This window comes from Sebastes umbrosus, chromosome 4 (genome assembly GCF_015220745.1).
Source record: "Sebastes umbrosus isolate fSebUmb1 chromosome 4, fSebUmb1.pri, whole genome shotgun sequence".
Classification (NCBI taxonomy): domain Eukaryota; kingdom Metazoa; phylum Chordata; class Actinopteri; order Perciformes; family Sebastidae; genus Sebastes; species Sebastes umbrosus.
Window position 1 is genome coordinate 12601748 of NC_051272.1, and position 18658 is coordinate 12620405.

Below are 18658 nucleotides of genomic sequence, written 5' to 3' on the forward strand. Positions count from 1 at the left end.
CGTATAACAGGCCGTTGCTACGTATAACAGACCGTTGCTAAGGGCGCAGTACTGATGTCGGACTCTGGCGGACAGTTTTTGTGTCAAATCATTGATTTCTTCAGTAAGTAGCCGTGTAATAAGCAGGATAATGTACAGCTAGCGGATAATTGTTGTGAAATAAACCCCTTCAAGGCGACACCCTGAAGGGGTTTATTTATTAAATACTATTAAATACTAAATATTTTCTTTTATTTCTGTAGCGATCTACCGACAATACGAAGAAACCCAGAAAATATGCTCAGTCATGTTTTACGTCACGTCCCGCTGTTCTCAATGTGAAATCATTCTTTACAAGGATGAATAAACATGGATTATTCATAAACAGAGAATCAATGGATCTGCGTCACTGTGTCTTATTGAATGTGGTTAAAGCTGTCTGAGTTCCCCAGACTTTAGTTGTTCAGTCAGAAGACTGAAAAACAGTTCCCGTCCACATAATAATATAAAATACAATGCCTTCTTAATAATAATAATGAACAAATGCCTCTTCGATAATGAACAAATGCCTCTATAATAACAAACAATTAAGGAAACTGAAATATTGGTTTGGCTTTTCCTTTTACCCTCCTTTAAAGTTTTCCCAAATAAAATACACTAAAAGAAATGGGTATAAAGGGTTTCATTGAAAATCAACAAATGAATAGAATACAAAAATACAGCCTGCAGGCGTTAGGCTATTGTAAGGCAAGCCAGCTGTTGCACAAATAGCACCTAATCATCCCAGTGCAGGTAACCCAATTGGTTGGCACTTAACTTGTTTCCCCAACTAGGAGTCAACACTCTCAACAAACAAAACACAAAGATCACAGAATCCCAAAAGGGCCCAAAACAGACCAGAGTTTCTGGTTTTGCTGATAACACATGTTGCATTGAGTGAAGGAGAGATCAGAATGACACTAGGTGTGCAGTTTCCCTCCTCTTTTAAGCCCTACAGAAAGGGCGTCGTTACACCCTGATTGGCCAAGAGGGGAATGCACCAAGCTGCTCTCAACTATCATTTAAGAGCCAGTCCCCACACCCTGCGCAACAGGTGAACTGAATAACCCTCTAATCACTCAGCAACTCAACCATAAAAACACCAGGGAAAAGGGAAACAACAGCAAACACCAGAGAATTGGCAGCTGCCACAGCTGAATAAAAAGGAGACATGAGCTCTTTGTGTATTATTATTATTATGGTTTTTGTCTAAAGTTGTAATAAGTGAACATGAGGTACTGTATGTGGGCTGTTTTCTTCTTCTGCAGGTTTATTAGAAGAACTGAACATGGGGGATGTACTCTGGTATTTCCTCCGACTCCTTCACCATGAAACCTGGGCAACAATAGAATAGAAGGAAGCGCTGCTGGCCAACTCTTTCCTCCCAACAACACTCACTTCCCTTCAGCTCCTCCACTCGGCTCATCTGAGGCCGGACGAGCTGCCAGCAACATGGACGCCCTGATCCTGCTCTGCTTCATCCTACTGAGAGCCAGCTGGGGCTGTAAGTACTGCTCTCATGATCATATGTTGGTGTTGGTGGTCTGGGTCTGGGTCTGGGTCTGGGTCTGGGTCTGGTCTGGGTCAGGGTCAGGATCAGGACCAGGATCAGGATTAGGATCAGGACCAGGATCAGGACCAGAGAACACAAAGACTCATATCTGTGTGATCGACTACAAATTTATTTGAAAAAGGTAGTTTAGTTCAGATTCTGTGAGAAGCTTCAGATTACAGAGTAGACGAGTAGTACTTAGTACCAAGAGAGTACTTACTGGTACAAGTGGAGAAGTACAGGAAACAACGAGACGGAGAACTGGATGACTCTGTCCGTACTTTTTAAATGATGTTGAATAAGTACAATCAGAGTACCAACAGACAACCAACGACCAGAAATCATTAAAACTGTATAAATAATAATAAAAGCTCCAATTTAAAAACTTTTTCTGTAAATAACTCATTATTCTAATAAATGATAAATACTTTCATTTTAGTATTAAGTCTGTTACTGCATCATTAGTAATAATACACAATAATAATGTACCATTGTACCCACACAAAGTATTAAATACTTAGTACAGTGTTTTTTTCTATAGTCGTTAGTTGTTAAACCTTGATACCTCTGGTCTTATTAACTTGTAAAGTAATATAATATAATATATTATAATATGATATGATATAATATAATACAATATAATAAAATATAATATAATATAATATATTATAACATAATATAATATAATATGATATGATATAATATGATATAATATGATATAATATAATATAATATGATATAATATAATATAATACATAATCATTCTGACAGTAATGATATTGATATTAATATAAATTAATGGACTGAGGTTATGTTTTATTATTAATGTAACTCAGTGATGGAAGAAGTACTATTACTTCTTTTACTCATTTACTTGAATAAAAGTACTAATACTACAGTGTAGAAATAAATAGTTATCAAATGACTTTAGTTACTGTGAAATGTAGTGAAGTAGAAGTATATAGTCGCAGAAAATGGAAAAATAAAGCACACGTAAATCAAGGTTATACTTAATAATTATAATAATAATAATAATAATAATAATGAAAATAGTAATAAAGATTATTTGTGTAGCACTGTTACAAGGTTGGAGGAATAAAATCAACAGACAGAAGATAAAAGTGTAAAATGAAATGTATGAAAACATGTTGAGCATAAAACACATTAAAGTGATTAATAGCATAGCAAGTTTTAGTAGTTTAACACTACTTTAGTAAATGTACTCAGATACTTTAGGATATTTTAGTGCATATACAGTAACTATAATCATACAGTGCTATAAACAGATTATAACATGTTATAAGTATGTTTATAAGGTGTTATGGATATGGACGTCATAGGAAGTGATGTGGAAATTTCACCAAACCTGTTAAAAGGTGTTCACTTAAAGGTTTAGTTCCCCCACATCATGATGTTCTCAGCCAGACGTAATACGATGGAGGTGAGTTCAGGTAGTTAGTTTAGTAGACAGAAGCGTCTAAAACGTCTGAAAGTAGTTGAAGTGACCCTTTAAAGAGCCGTTTTATTTCATATCACCATAGAACCTCTGTATTTAATAACCTTCGTGTTGTTGTGGACTCGTCTCTCCTCAGCTGGTTTCCTCGTCATGTTGACCCCGAGGAGGTTGTGTCTCTTCACCAAAAGTCAAGCCGTCCTCCTGGGACGCTGTGATGTCACTAACCCCGCCCAGCAGTGGACGTGGCTGGGCGGAGCCAGGCTGGTCCACACTCAGTCCTCCAGGTGTCTCTGGGCCGACCCCAGCCCTCACCTGCCGCTCCACGCACGCCTCGCCAAACTGAGCGACTGCAGCAGAGCGCCGGCATGGAGCTGCTACAACACCAACGGAGCGTTTGGATTGGCTGAGACTCACATGTACCTGAAGAAACAGGGATCCCGCGTCGTGATTGGAGAAAACCTGCAGGCTTCAGAGTGGAGTGGGTATGATGTCGACTCGGGAGGGACTCAGCTGGTGACGTCTTTATGTCCCCAAACAGGTGAGAGGAACCAGGACGCACCTGTCCTTAACTTTAACTTCACACTAGGTGTTGCACCTGTAGCCACGCCCACCAGTGATGTCATCCTCATACCTGGCCTTAACTTTAACTTGTAACAGAGTATTTTTACACTGTGGTATTAGTACTTTTACTGAAGTAAAAGATCAGAGTACTTCCATCTCTGATGAGACGACAGCAGCTTGAATATTAATAATATTGAATGATAAAGTGATAAAGAGTCATTTAAGTTCATCTTCACTTTTTATCTTTATTTTTTTTTTAAATCTTGTTCAGAGAGCGGACGTCATGACACCACTTTCTGTCCAGCTTCCATTTTTTCTTTAATTTGTCTTTGTGAAACAATGAAGTGAAGTTTACCTGACATGTTACCTGCTGAACTTCAGCGTCTCTCCACAGGAAGTGAGTCGCAGATACCGACTTCCTTCACATTGTTGCTGCTGTCTGATAGTTGAGGAAGAACGTCAGAGCTGTTCTTCCTGTCTGAGTCTCAGCCAACACATTTCTTCTCTCTCTAGGACACATTAATAATAATAATAATAATAATAACAATAACAAAGACACACAGGAGCTGAAACATGTCAACACTGAACATCTACATCACTACTGTCCACTGACACTTTATTCACTAAAAGTCGAGGCCACGCCCCCTTTAGAAGATCTCCTAGACTTCAATGTGATCTGACGTATGTTGAAAGTAATTTAGACAAGTTGGTATTCATTCATCTCTTGTTATACAAACGTTTGTTTTATACACATGTCTAATAATTATTTAGTGATCTTGCCTGAACCTGAGCTTTGGCAATACCTTCAGTCTTCCTCCGTCCAACACAGTGGAGGATATTACTGATCCAGACATCTCTACATATCTGATTGAATCCCGTCAGGCTAAGTGTTGTCTGTAAATAACCAACGTGTAAATAGCCAACTGTTTGATCTATAGGCTGAGATTTAGCTGGAGACGACAGTCTGATGCTGCTATAACGTTAATGTATGATTGTATTACTGCAGCAGCCTCACACTCAAGCTAACGTTAGCCAGCCATACTAGTCACTGTCACCAGCATCTTTTAGCCATTTAGCACACTGACAGTGAATATTCACGTATCGTATGAGCTTCAAATGTCAGTGTGAAAGCCTCGGTTGACCCGCAACACAACAGCTTTTCATCATTTCATCACCAAAAGGGAGGGCAGCCTCGGAGATGACGACATGCCGACGCTTTGAAATGGCCGTCGGTGTTCACTACCGCCACACAAGGCACCATTTAGCGCCGGTATGAAACGCACTGAGCGTTCCATTAAAGGGACTGTTTGTAAGAATCAGAAATGCTTGTTACAGCGACACCTGTGGCCGTTAAGTCAACGAAAGTCAGCCCGGATTGATTTAACGTGTAAGAAGTTACAAACAGTCCCTTTAACTACATTGTAAACCCATCCGGGGCAACAATAAACGCTCTGAGAAAGTGCGCCAGGAGTGACTGTGGTGATGTAGTTTAAAGAGCTAAAGACACACACATGGTGGGGGGTTTCATCCAGGAGACCGCTGTTCGTGTTCTGTTTATGACGTTTCACTTTCATTTAGGAGTGTAAGAAAATATCGATACACATGAGTATCGCGATATTATATTTTGCGATACTGTATTGATTCTCCAAAACGCTGCATCGATTTTTAATTAACCCCTGAAAAATCTGACGGCTGCTATTCTGTCTTTCAGAGGTTGTAGAGGGTTCAGTTTTAAAGCTACAGTGAAGATACTGGTATCATATGAAACGAGAAAAACTAATGAATCCATTGGTACCAACCATGTCATACTAATTTTGGTGAGTAAAATGGCCATTTTCAAAGGGGTCCCTTGACCTCTGACCTCCAGATATGTGAATGAAAATGGGTTCTATGGGTACCCACGAGTCTCCTCTTTACATACATGCCCTCTTTATGATAATCACATGCAGTGTTTTGAATGCAGTATAAATGTGTTATTGTATATATATATATATATATTGGTCAACGCGTTGGTCATTTAAACCAATTATTGCCATGTAAAATAAAGGCATTTTAATTTTGTTCAAACACTACTCTGTGCCTTGGATTATTTTTGAGGGAGACTTGCATTTTGTACTTTTTTGAGACCATATTCCACCCATGCAATGAGCCCTTCACAAGACTGAGTTAGCATAGGAGTCCTTTGTTATATTCAGACATGGCACTGAATTTAATGCTGATGGAATCACTTCATTAAATTTAGCTACAACACTATCAGATAGATATCTAGTGTACAAACGTTTGCCTGATGGTGTGTAGTCTAGTAACAGGGATTCAAAAGTGATTAAATAATGGTCTGATAAAAGAGGGTTCAGTGGAAAGACTATTTAATGTTGAATTTCAACGCCATATGGCAGAAGAAGGTCAAGGGTTAAAACAGTGAGTGGGTTTATTTACGTTCTGAGAGAAGCCAATTGAATCTAATGAAGAGATAAATGCAGTACTAAGGCTATCATCATCAACGTCCACATGGATATTAAAATCACCTACAATCATTACTTTATCTGTTTTCAGGATTCATATCTGAGAATGTGTTCAAGATAAAACTAAGGTTTTTATATGTTTTTATTGCCATTTCACTCAAGAACTTTTCTCCTTATTTTTCAGAAATCACTTCTGTCTCCATCTTTGATTCATCCACCCATAGACCACCGGGACTATCCAGCACCATCTACACCATCACAAGTCCTGCCATAACCGTCACTAATGAACGATTATCAGACACAGTGAAAACCCACCGCACCACCAGACAAGTCCACAGTTCAATAACTGACGGAGCTTCAGCGCATGTGAGCGACATCACCAAAACTCGAACCAGGAGGTCGGAGACTAGAGACTTCAATCCTGATGTTTCAACTTCAGTCACACAGCTGTCAGCTCTGAACGGCAGCCATATTGTCTCCTCGAGTCCGGCTGCATTCACGGCAGATCAATCCACGGATGTCTCGGAGAGTTCGTCAGCTACAAATGTTCTTCAGCTCAGGACTGAAGCTGAGACGACTGCGTCCTCCTCCTCCTCCATTAGACAGGATCCTGAGTCTGAAACTGCAGCTGTGACTCTGGTTTCCTCAGAGATGAACATGACTGATCTTCTGACCACCTCTGAAGTCATCTCTGAGATCACCTCTGAGGTCACCTCTGAGATCACCTCTGAGATCACCTCTGAGGTCACCTCTGAGATCACCTCTGAGGTCACCTCTGAGGTCACCTCTGAGGTCACCTCTGACGTCACCTCTGATGTCACCTCTGATGCTACTGTTGGTATATCTGCTGACACAGAGTCAAACCAAGATACAACTCATACAACACATTCAACTACTAACAAGAGCCGTTCACCTGCCTCCACCACCACCACACCTCCTCCTACAACTGCTTACGCACCTTCAACAGCAGATATGATGTCTACATCCATCATGGAGACAGTTCCACCATCGACACCTCAAACCCTGCTGACCATTTCCCAAACTTCACCAACAGTTACCGCAACGCTGCCAACGGTCTTTACAGTTCGTCCAAAAGTCTCAGTGAGCACCACGACTGAAGGTGCTCCACCGACGTCTCCAACAGCCGTGGCGGTGTCTCCAGGAAGGATCAACACCTCAACTCCAACAGTCCCACCTACCAGTCCGACGAACACACCTACAACCACAACTAAACCCACGACCACCCGTGTAACCACAACCAAACCCACCACCCCCCCTACAACCACAACCAATCCCATGACCACCCCTGTAACCACAACCAAACCCATGGCCATCCCTGTAACCACAACCAAACCCACCACCACCCCTGTAACCACAACCAATCCCATGACTACCCCTGTAACCACAACCAAACCCATGACCACCTCTACAACCACAACCAAACCCATGACCACCCCTGTAACCATAACCAAACCCACCACCACCCCTGTAACCACAACCAATCCCATGACTACCCCTGTAACCACAACCAAACCCATGACCACCTCTACAACCACAACCAAACCCATGACCACCCCTGTAACCATAACCAAACCCACCAACACCCCTATAACCACAACCAATCCCATGACCACCCCTGTAACCACAACCAAACCCATGACCACCCCGGTAACCACAACCAATCCCATGACCACCCCTGTAACCACAACCAATCCCATGACCACCCCTGTAACCACAACCAAACCCATGACCACCCCTGTAACCACAACCAAACCCATGACCACCCCTGTAATCACAACCAATCCCACGACCACCCCTGTAACCACAACCAAACCCACCACCACCCCTACAACCACAACCAAACCCATGACCACCCCTGTAACCACAACCAAACCCATGACCACCCCTGTAACCACAACCAAACCCACCACCACCCCTACAACCACAACCAAACCCATGACCACCCCTGTAACCACAACCAAACCCACGACCACCCCTGTAACCACAACCAAACCCACGACCACCCCTGTAACCACAACCAAACCCACCACCACCCCTGTAACCACAACCAAACCCATGACCACCCCTGTAACCACAACCAAACCCACGACCACACCTACAACCACAACCAAACCCCTGACCACCCCTGTAACCACAACCAAACCCATGACCACCCCTTCAACCACAACTAAACCCACGACCACCCCTACAACCGCAACCAAACCCATGACCACACCTACAACCACAACCAAACCCACGACCATCCGTGTAACCACACCTACATCCACTACAGCACTTCCAACCATAGAAACTGCAGCCACAACGACCACAGCCAAGCCAACAACCATCAAAACCACTCCAACCACCACCACAACCAGTGCAACACCTGCAGCTCCAACAACAAGCAGAACAACCACAACTCCTTTGACCACAACTACACCTCAGCCCACGACTTTAGGGTCAGCCACCACTACACCTGTAAGTATTCCTGTTGCTTTGAATCTCCGTTTGCTGCTATTATTTAATTATTTCATGTTTAATCTCATAGACCTCTTTTCTGTTAGTAACCATGATGAGGTATTTAGTGGGCGAGCGTTAAGTGGAGCCGGAATAATTCTCTGAACACGTTAGTTAACGCTGGCTATCAAGTATTGTTGGCTTGTTTTTTTAACAATGGTTGAAGAAAATACTAGTTTACTATTCACTGAAGTAATGGCAATAATGATATTAATTATAATAATGATGAGAGGGAGGTTGATAATAATAATGACAACAATAATGATAATAATAACAATATAACAATGATATTTCTGTTATTATTATTATTATTGTTATTAATAATAACTGTGTTGTTCCTGTAGATTTAAAGTCAACCTCATTTGACCCTGGAAGCATGTTTGATATTTTCTATAATAATATTTTAAACTTGATTCATATCCCAGATATGAATATATGAATATTTTCCCATATAATAACATAATCCCTGGAGTATTTTAATGTATTTTCCTCTCGTTTTCTGTTTTTAAAGAGGAGCTGATGTCACGTGATGTCACCGATTATCAGGCTGTCACCCCAATATTTATATTATTTATTTATTTAAATTTTATTCTTTTTTTTTATTATGATTTCATTATCTTTTATTTCATTGTATTTATTTTTAATTAATGAATTGATGAATTAATTTCTGCAGCGCCACCTCGGCTCACCTGTGGTGATGTCACTTCCTGTTGCAGGCTTCTCGCTGTTCTGTGAACTTCACAGACATCAGTTCGAGCTCCAGTTCCATCGCGGCGACGTTCAGCAGCGCCGGTCCGTCCTGTACCTTCAGCCTGGTCATCGACGACGACTGGCGGGCCGATGGCGCCGACTGTGACCCAGATGGAGAGTCCAGGATCAGCTTCACCTGTCGGATCACGGGTCTGGATCCCGGGACTTTGTACCGGTTAATGGTGATTTCCAAGGAGGACGGAGAGAGGAGCAACGCATCGGTACGTACAGGTGAGCGAGGAAATATCATCTTTATTACCATTACGAGATATTCGGTTTATTTGACATGAAATGAATTACACATTCTCTACTGTAATGATCAGGTTCACTGTCTCTGAAATGCTTCGCCGATATTGTGGGACTCTCTTTTTGACTGACTTTACTGAAGGATAGTTAATTATATTGATCCAAAGATTTACACGTACTCAATTTATCTTTACTGTACTGCCGTTGGCCACGGCTGAAAAATAACTGGCAAATTTCACTAAAAACTCTGAGAATCTCCTTCCACCAGCTTATAAATACTTCTAAGTAGTTTCACAGTCTTTGTTGTAGCTGCTCTTCCTTTTCTTTGATGCTAGTTTCCATCATATTTCTCCTAAATATGCATAGCTTGTGACTTTGCGGTGACTCGTATTTTTCCCCGTTGGGCGTAGCGTAGCAAGGACGGTGAAATGTTAACCTGCACTTGACCCATGTTTTGCTCAGTTTGACGGCAAACATGATGACAGCCTTCCCTGCTTTCTTCACAGCCGTTGGATAAAAGACAGATTTTAAAAAAAAAGCGTCTGTCCTGCAGCGGTTTGGTTTTTGAAAACTAGAGCCAATCAAAATGTGGGAAATCATCTCAATATGTGGGACGTGGAACAATGCAGTCCCTCGTAAAGTCAACCTAGACGTGTCCAGGCTGTTGACGTGGTCGAGTGTTGGAATTGGGTGTTTAGTCCTCAGGGTGTCACTGAGGAAGCAGGAAGCAGTAAAGTGTCCTCAGGGTGTCACTGAGGAAGCAGGAAGCAGTGAAGTGTCCTCAGGGACGAGGCATTATTCAGACGGGGTCACAGTTCAATGTTGGGGGGTCCTTCTCCTCGTCCGGCCCCGCCCTGACTCTGGTTTCCTGTCTCCATGAAATGCTCATTCTTGAAAACAATGTTATCGACCTTCAACCATCTACACACACACACACACATACAAACACACACGCACACACACACACACACACACACACACACACAAACATTGACTCTCCACAATGATATAACAGAAATCTGTATTAGAGCCTAACTGATATGTGTATATGCATGTATATATATACATGTATATTTATGTATATATACTGTATATATATATAGTATACTATATATAGTAGTATTTAAGTATTTACTACTCTTATCAACATGGGAGTGGACAAATATGCTGTATGTGTTTATAATATAATTTATGTATATATTTATTACTGGAAATCAATTAACAACACAAAACAAAGCCAAATATTGTCCAGAAACCCTCACAGGTGCATTTTGGTCTCCACCCATCACATTCACAAGTGCCAGATGTCAAAAATGAAATAGCACAGGAGTAATGCACACAGTGTAGGAATCTTTGGTTCGATCCTACACATGTGCAATAACTTAACACCTGTTGGTAGGGCTGCACAATCGTGATAACAATTTTGGCTTCCCACAATTAACTGAACATGATCGCCTGAGATATTGATTTTTATAATGTGCGTTCTGCTCATAGAAAACTCTTCTGCAGATCAAATGAAGCTGGTGTTTTGGCCATAGCAACGGTCTGCTATACGTAGCAACGGTCTGCTATACATAGCAACGGTCTGCTACACTTAGCAGCAGTCTGCTATACGTAGCAATGGTCTGCTATACGTAGCAACGGTCTGTTATACGTAGCAACGGTCTGCTAAACGTAGCAGCAGTCTGCTATACGTAACAACGGTCTGCTATACTTAGCAGCAGTCTGCTATACGTAGCAACGGTCTGCTATACGTAGCAACGGTCTGTTATACGTAGCAACGGTCTGTTATACGTAGCAACGGTCTGCTAAACGTAGCAGCAGTCTGCTATACGTAGCAATGGTCTGTTATACGTAGCAACGGTCTGTTATACGTAGCAACGGTCTACTATACGCAGCAAAAAAAGTCTGAAAAAAAAGTCTGAAAAAAAAGTCTGGAAAAATTTCTGAAAAAAAAGTCTGAAAAAAAAGATCTGAAAAAATGTCCTAAAAAAAAGTCTGAAAAAAAAGATCTGAAAAATGCCTGAAAAAAAAGTCTGAAAAAATGTCCAAAGCAAAAGATCTGAAAAATGTCCGAGAAAAAAGTCTGAAAAAAAAGATCTGAAAAATGTCGGACAAAAAAAGTCTGAAAAAAAAGTCTGGAAAAATTTCTGAAAAAAATTTCTGAAAAAAAAGTCTGAAAAAAAAGATCTGAAAAAATGTCCTAAAAAAAAGTCTGAAAAAAAAGATCTGAAAAATGCCCGAAAAAAAAGTCTGAAAAAATGTCCAAAGCAAAAGATCTGAAAAATGTCCGAAAAAAAAGTCTGAAACAAAAGATCTGAAAAATGTCCGAGAAAAAAGTCTGAAAAAAAAGATCTGAAAAATGTCGGACAAAAAAAGTCAGAAAAAAAAGATCTGAAAAAATGTCTGAAAAAAAAGTCTGAAAAAAAAGTCAGAAAAAAAAGATCTGAAAAAAAAGATCTGAAAAAATGTCTGAAAAAAAAGTCTGAAAAAAAAGTCCAAAAAAAAAGTCTGGAAAAAAAAAATCTGAAAAAATGTCCGAAAAAAAAGATCTGAAAAAATGTCTGAAAAAAAAGTCTGAAAAAAAAGATCTGAAAAAATGTGCGAAAAAAAGTCTGGAAAAAAAAGATCTGAAAAATGTCGGACAAAAAAAGTCAGAAAAAAAAGTCAGAAAAAAAAGTCTGAAAAAAAAGTCTGGAAAAAAAAGATCTGAAAAATGTCCGACAAAAAAGTCTGAAAAAAAAGATCTGAAAAATGCCCGAAAAAAAAGTCTGAAAAGAGGTCCAAAGCAAAAGATCTGAAAGATGTCCGAAAAAAAAGTCTGAAACAAAAGATCTGAAAAATGTCCGAGAAAAAAATCTGAAAAATGTCGGACAAAAAAAGTCAGAAAAAAAAGATCTGAAAAAATGTCTGAAAAAATGTCCGAAACAAAAGATCTGAAAAAAAAGATCTGAAAAAATGTCTGAAAAAAAAGTCTGAAAAAAAAGATCTGAAAAAAAAGTCTGAAAAAAAAGTCTGAAAAAAAAGATCTGAAAAAATGTCCGAAAAAAAGTCTGGAAAAAAAAGATCTGAAAAATGTCGGACAAAAAAGTCTGAAAAAAAAGATCTGAAAAATGTCGGACAAAAAGTCAGAAAAAAAAGTCTGAAAAAAAATTCTGAAAAAAAAGTCTGAAAAAAAAGTCTGAAAAAAAAGATCTGAAAAAAAAGTCTGAAAAAAAAGATCTGAAAAAATGTCCGAAAAAAAGTCTGGAAAAAAAAGATATGAAAAATGTCAGACAAAAAAAGTCTAAAAAAAAAAGATCTGAAAAAAAAGATCTGAAAAAAAAGTCTGAAAAAAAAGATCTTAAAAAATGTCCGAAAAAAAAGTCTGGAATAAAAGATCTGAAAAATGTCGGACAAAAAAGTCTGAAAAAACAAATCTGAAAAATATCAGAAAAAAAAGATCTTAAAAATGTCGGACAAAAAAGTCTGAAAAGAAAGATCTGAAAAATGTCGGACAAAAAAGTCTGAAAAAAAATATCTGAAAATTGTCGGACAAAAAAGTCTGAAAAAATGGCCGTAACAAAAGATCTGAAAAATGTCCAAAAAAAAAGTCTGAAAAAAAAGATCTTAAAAAATGTTCGAAAAAATGTTTTCTGAAAAAAAAGATCTTAAAAAATATTCGAAAAAAAAGTCTGAAAAAAAAGATCTGAAAAAATGTCTGAAAAAAAGTCTGAAAAGAAAGGTCTGAAAAATGTCCGAAAAAAAAAGATCTAAAAAATGCCCTAAAAAAAAGATCTGAAAAATGTCAGAAAGAAAAAGTCTGAAACAAAAGATCTGAAAAATGTCCGTAAAAAAAGTCTGAAAAAAAGATCTGAAAAAAGTCTGAAAAAAAAGTCTGAAAAATGTCCGAAACAAAAGGTCTGAAAATTGTCCGAATAAAAATATCTAAAAAATGCCCGAAAAAAAAGATATGAAAAATGTCAGAAAGGAAAAGTCTGAAACAAAAGATCTGAAAAATGTCGGACAAAAACTATACGTAGCAACGGTCTGTTATATGTAACAACGGTCTATTATACGTAGCAACGGTTTGTTATACGTAGCAACGGTCTGCTAAAAAGAAATAACAGACTGCAGAACGCCGCGATTGACCAATCATAATCGAGTATTCAACAAAGCCGTGTAATAAAGATATATAAAGATGAATCCAGATCTCTATCTAAACTCTGACGCCCCCTCTTCTGTCCTGTCTCAGACCCGGTCGGTCCGGCTTGGCTGGATGTCCAGATTGACCAGATTCAGGCTCAGTATAAAAGCCTGTCTGAGGTCGACGGTGGTTCTCCAGGTCTGCGGGTGTCCTGGTCTCGTTCTGACGGTTATGTGGACTGGTATGATCTGACCCTGGAGGACTCCAGCTCCGGATCCACCCGCAGGACCAGAATCATGAACTCTGCAGCCTCCCGGTTTGGTTTCAGCTCCCTGGTCCCCGGGACTCTGTACACCGTCAGTGTGGTGGCTACCGCCGGGAGCAAGAGTGCTCCACCTGTCCACAGGACAGCAGCTACAGGTGAGACACATCTGGCTCATCGTACTCCTGCCACACCTGGAGACTCTGACAGGTTGGTATGGGTTACCATGGTTACCATGGTTAACACGGTTAACGCGTCTCAAACCAGAAAGGAGTCTCTCAGGAAGTGGCGACGTAAATTACTGAAGTATGTTGAATGATAGGATTCATAAACCTCCAGACACGTCTATGTCTAAACATAACTGTCTCCGTCTTCCAGCTCCGTCGTCTGTCCACGGCCTCCAGGTGGCGTGCTCGTCCTCAGACAGCCTCAGTGTTTCCTGGCAGGTCGGTCCGGGCAGAACCGAGCAGATCAGGGTTCTGCTGACGGATCAGGACGAGGTTCTGTTGAAAAACGTCACTCTGCGAAACAACGTGACCTCCGCTGAGCTGGACGGCCTGCAGCCTGGGACTCTGTACACCGTCACCGTGGTAACGGAGTCTGTCGGCCTGCAGAGCTCCGCCTCCAAACAGGTGGTCACAGGTAGATATTATGGGATGTTCTACAGAGCCTTTTGGCCTCTTTTAGGTGCTAGTTTTGCTTTTACAGAACATTTCCAGTCTGGTTTAGTCCCTACCTTTACCTGTCTGGTTTAGTACCTACCTTTACCTGTCTGGTTTAGTACCTACCTTTACCTGTCTGGTTTAGTACCTACCTTCACCTGTCTGGTTTAGTCCCTACCTTCACCTGTCTGGTTTAGTCCCTACCTTTATAACAATCCCACCCCCTCCCCCCCTCAGTCCCAGGACTGGTCTCAGAACTGAGGCTGGACAACAACGGCAGCTCAGACAGTCTGCAGGCCTCCTGGGTGTCACCTGAAGGTGGTGTGGACGTCTACCTGGCGACCTTATCGGCTTTGGAGTCGATCCCCCAGGAGCACCGCCTGCCTCCCAACATCACCCGGGTAGTCTTTGTGGGTCTGACCCCCGGTCGCAGCTACCAGCTGTGTGTCAGGACCACCGCTGGAGGACAGAGCTCAGAGACCAGGACCAGCGGGAGGACAGGTAGGCCTACATGTTGCTGCTGCACATCTTTATACAGGTGTCTCAGTCTGTAGTCTTTGTTTTAATGATAGTTGCCCGTCATGTTTCAGTCTGTAGTCTTTGTTTTAATGATAGTTCCCCGTCGTGTTTCAGTCCCTCTTCCGGTGTCGTCTCTCTCCATGACGCCTCTCGCTGACGGTAAGACACTGAGGCTCAGCTGGTCGCCCCCCAGAGGAGACTGGGAGAACTACAGCGTCCTGCTGAGGAACGGCTCGGTGGTTCTGGTGAACCAGACCGTCAGTAAACTGAGCAGACAGCACGCCTTCTCCGTCCTCGGCCTCGGTCTGGTGCCGGGTCGACTTTACGGGGCAGAGGTTACGGTTCACAGCGGCATTCTGGGTAACACGGCGCTCTGCCACGGAGGACTGGGTCAGTTCACATTCATTCACCTTTATGTTGAGTGTGTGTTGGTCACAGAGTTTACTGTGTGACCTTCACACATCTAGTACAGTAAAATGTAAAATACAAACATTGAAAGTATTTGTATATTTTGTTTCTCATGATATAATATTATTGTATTTTTCGTCCCGTCAGCCCCTCGTCCTGTGCAGCAGCTGCTCGTCCGTCACGCTGATGAAACCACTCTTAGCTTCCGCTGGAGTCGGCCGGTCGGTGAATGGGACGACTTTACGTTGGTCCTCAGACAGGCGGACCCCGCCACCGTCGTGGCTCAGAGGATCCTCCCCTGGGAGGCCAGGGAGTGCACCTTTAACATCCTCACCTCAGCACGCCTCTACACCGTCACCGTGACAACCAACAGCGGCAACCTGACCAGCTCCGCCTCTGTGACCGCTCGGACCAGTACGTCTGATTTATTACATTACATGTTATGGTAGGATATGTGACAATACATGCTGTTAAAACAAAACGTTGTTTTAGCGTGTTGATCTGTGGTAAACAAAGATGGCGTCCTCTGTGCGTCCACTGTGTGTCCTCTGTGCGTCCTCTGTGCGTTCACTGTGTGTCAACTGTTTGTCCTTTGTGTGTCCTCTGTGCGTCCTCTGTGCGTCCACTGTGTGTCCTCTGTGCATCCTCTGTGTGTCAACTGTGTGTCAACTGTGTGTCCTCTGTGTGTACTCTGTGCATCCTCTGTGTGTCCTCTCAGGTCCGGCCCAGGTCACTGGTCTGCAGGTGTCCAACCTCGGCAGCACCAACAGCCTGCAGGCGCAGTGGGAACGAGCATCCGGGGACCTGGATTCGTACCGCGTCCTGCTGGTCCACGACAGCAGCGTCATCAAGAACGAGAGTGTGGAGGCCGACGCCACCGAAATCAGCTTCCACGCTCTGAGACCCGGAGCTCTCTACAGGGTGGTGTTAACCACCATCAGAGCCGGACACGTCTCCAGACAGACTGTAGCAGAGGGACGCACCGGTGAGACTGAGGGGGATCACATCTGTTTCTATGTTTATTTTAGATGTCCCCCCCCACAACCCACGCTGCATGTACACAGAGGTTACAGATGTTCCCCCCCACAACCCACGCTGCATGTACACAGAGGAAATGAGGTTGAAGGAACAACAATATGACAACATACACACTGGGTTAAACAGTGAGAGAAACACTAATACACTCAATCACACAATATATACATACATACATATACTGTAATAACATGTTCAACATATTATATAACAACATATACTGTAATAACAACATGTTCAACATATTATATAACAACACAATGTCTCCCCTCTCAGCCCCGGCTGCGGTGGGTGAGGTAACAGTCAGTAACAACGGTCGTATGGACTTCCTGAGCGTGTCGTGGCGTCCGGCTCCAGGGGAGGTGGACAATTACCTGGTGACACTGAGCGACCGCCAGAAGACACTTCACACCGTCTCTGTTTCTAAATCCAGTCCAGAGTGTGTTTTTAACTCTCTGGTGTCCGGACGTCTCTACAACATCTCCATCACCTCCCGCAGCGGCACCCACGTGAACCACACCTTCGTCCAGGAGAGAACACGTATGTACATCACTTACTAGGTCTGCAGGCAGCAGACAGACCTGCAGTCAGCAGACAGATCTGCAGTCAGTAGACTGACCTGCAGTCAGAAGACCGACCTGCAGTCAAAAGACCGATATACAGTCAGCAGACAGACCTGCAGTTAGCAGACAGACCTACAGTCAGAAGACAGACCTGCAGTCAGCAGACAGACTTGCAGTTAGCAGACAGACCTGCAATCAGCAGACAGACTTGCAGTTAGCAGACAGACCTGCAATCAGCAGACAGACCTGCAGTCAGCACACAGACTTGCAGTTAGCAGACAGACCTGCAGTCAGCAGACCGACCTGCCGTCAGCAGACCGACCTGCCGTCAGCAGACAGACCTGCCGTCAGAAGACAGACCTGCCGTCAGAAGACAGACCTGCCGTCAGCAGACCTCCCTTGGTTTATATGAACTGCTGGCTGGACGTACACATGACACAATAATAAAATTGTATTTAGTATTCAACAGTGTAATTGAACCCCTCTCCTCTCTCAGAGCCGTCGCAGGTCCAGAACCCGACAGCAACCCACGCCGCTCGGGACGACTACCTGAAGGTGTATTGGCGTCACGCCTCCGGAGACTTTGACTTCTACCAGGTGTTCATCAAACACAACAACGTGTTCCTGCAGAACAAGACAGTCCTGAAGACGCAGAACGAGTGTGTGTTTAACGGCCTGGAGCCCGGTAGACTCTACACGGTGCTGGTGAGCACCTGGAGCGGGAAGTACGAGACCACTGCCTCCACCCACGGCAGGACCTGTGAGTGACCTTCGACCCCTCTGATACACAAACACTTTACTCACCACTGGTGGGCCGAACATGTAAAGTTAAAGTTTGGCCACTTGTTGGCACAAGAGGAGACGTTACCTGATCGGAACCGCTTTACTTCAGCAGCCTCAGCTGTTTTCATGTCAGATCCCTCTTTAACATTGATTTTCTTTCAAATTGACCCTTTAAGGAGGTTCATGGACACCTGTACATGTTGATGTAAAAAATAAGAATGAAAAGCATTACAATCAAAATACTGAACAACTACCTGCAATTATCTTTAATATGGAGTCCAGTCTTTGATCAGGTTACCAGAACCAGATCAGTTGTTACTAACACATCCTCTGCTGTCTGTCCTGCAGTCCCGGCGGCGGTCCGGTTCCTGGTTCTGGCTGGACAGGGTACTGAGGATCTGCGTGTGACGTGGTCCGCTGCTCCGGGTGACATAGATCACTACGAGGTGCAGCTGCTGTTCAACGACATGAAGGTGTTTCCTCCGATCACTCTGGGCAACGGCGTGGGAGAGTGTGTACTGTCATCGCTCACACCTGGACGGCTCTACAAGATCCTGGTTTCCACCTTCAGCGGCCCTAACCAGAGGGCCCAGTTCATCGAGGGCCGCACAGGTCAGACTGAGGAGGAGATAGTTTTGGTGTGACAGGGAGACAGTGTTGAACCAGCTGCTCCTCACATCTGTCCAGTCGATAAAGACTCTACAGAGCTCTTTAATCCTGCAGGTCAGAACACTAAAG

The 18658-nt window shown here is 42.8% G+C and overlaps 1 protein-coding gene across 1 annotated transcript in view; it reads left to right on the forward strand.

The window, feature by feature from the left end:
* The first annotated feature begins 1223 nt into the window (after positions 1-1223).
* The window catches only part of LOC119487069 (receptor-type tyrosine-protein phosphatase beta-like), a 32828-nt gene continuing 15393 nt past the window's right edge, over positions 1224-18658 (forward strand). The window contains exons 1-13 of the mRNA XM_037767714.1: positions 1224-1522; positions 3163-3564; positions 6234-8527; positions 9283-9547; positions 13797-14108; positions 14329-14592; positions 14850-15113; positions 15246-15521; positions 15687-15953; positions 16258-16524; positions 16851-17114; positions 17634-17897; positions 18269-18532. Of these exons, the coding sequence (XP_037623642.1) occupies positions 1471-1522; positions 3163-3564; positions 6234-8527; positions 9283-9547; positions 13797-14108; positions 14329-14592; positions 14850-15113; positions 15246-15521; positions 15687-15953; positions 16258-16524; positions 16851-17114; positions 17634-17897; positions 18269-18532 (5455 nt within the window). The 5' untranslated portion in view covers positions 1224-1470. The remainder of the gene's footprint in view (positions 1523-3162; positions 3565-6233; positions 8528-9282; positions 9548-13796; positions 14109-14328; positions 14593-14849; positions 15114-15245; positions 15522-15686; positions 15954-16257; positions 16525-16850; positions 17115-17633; positions 17898-18268; positions 18533-18658) is intronic.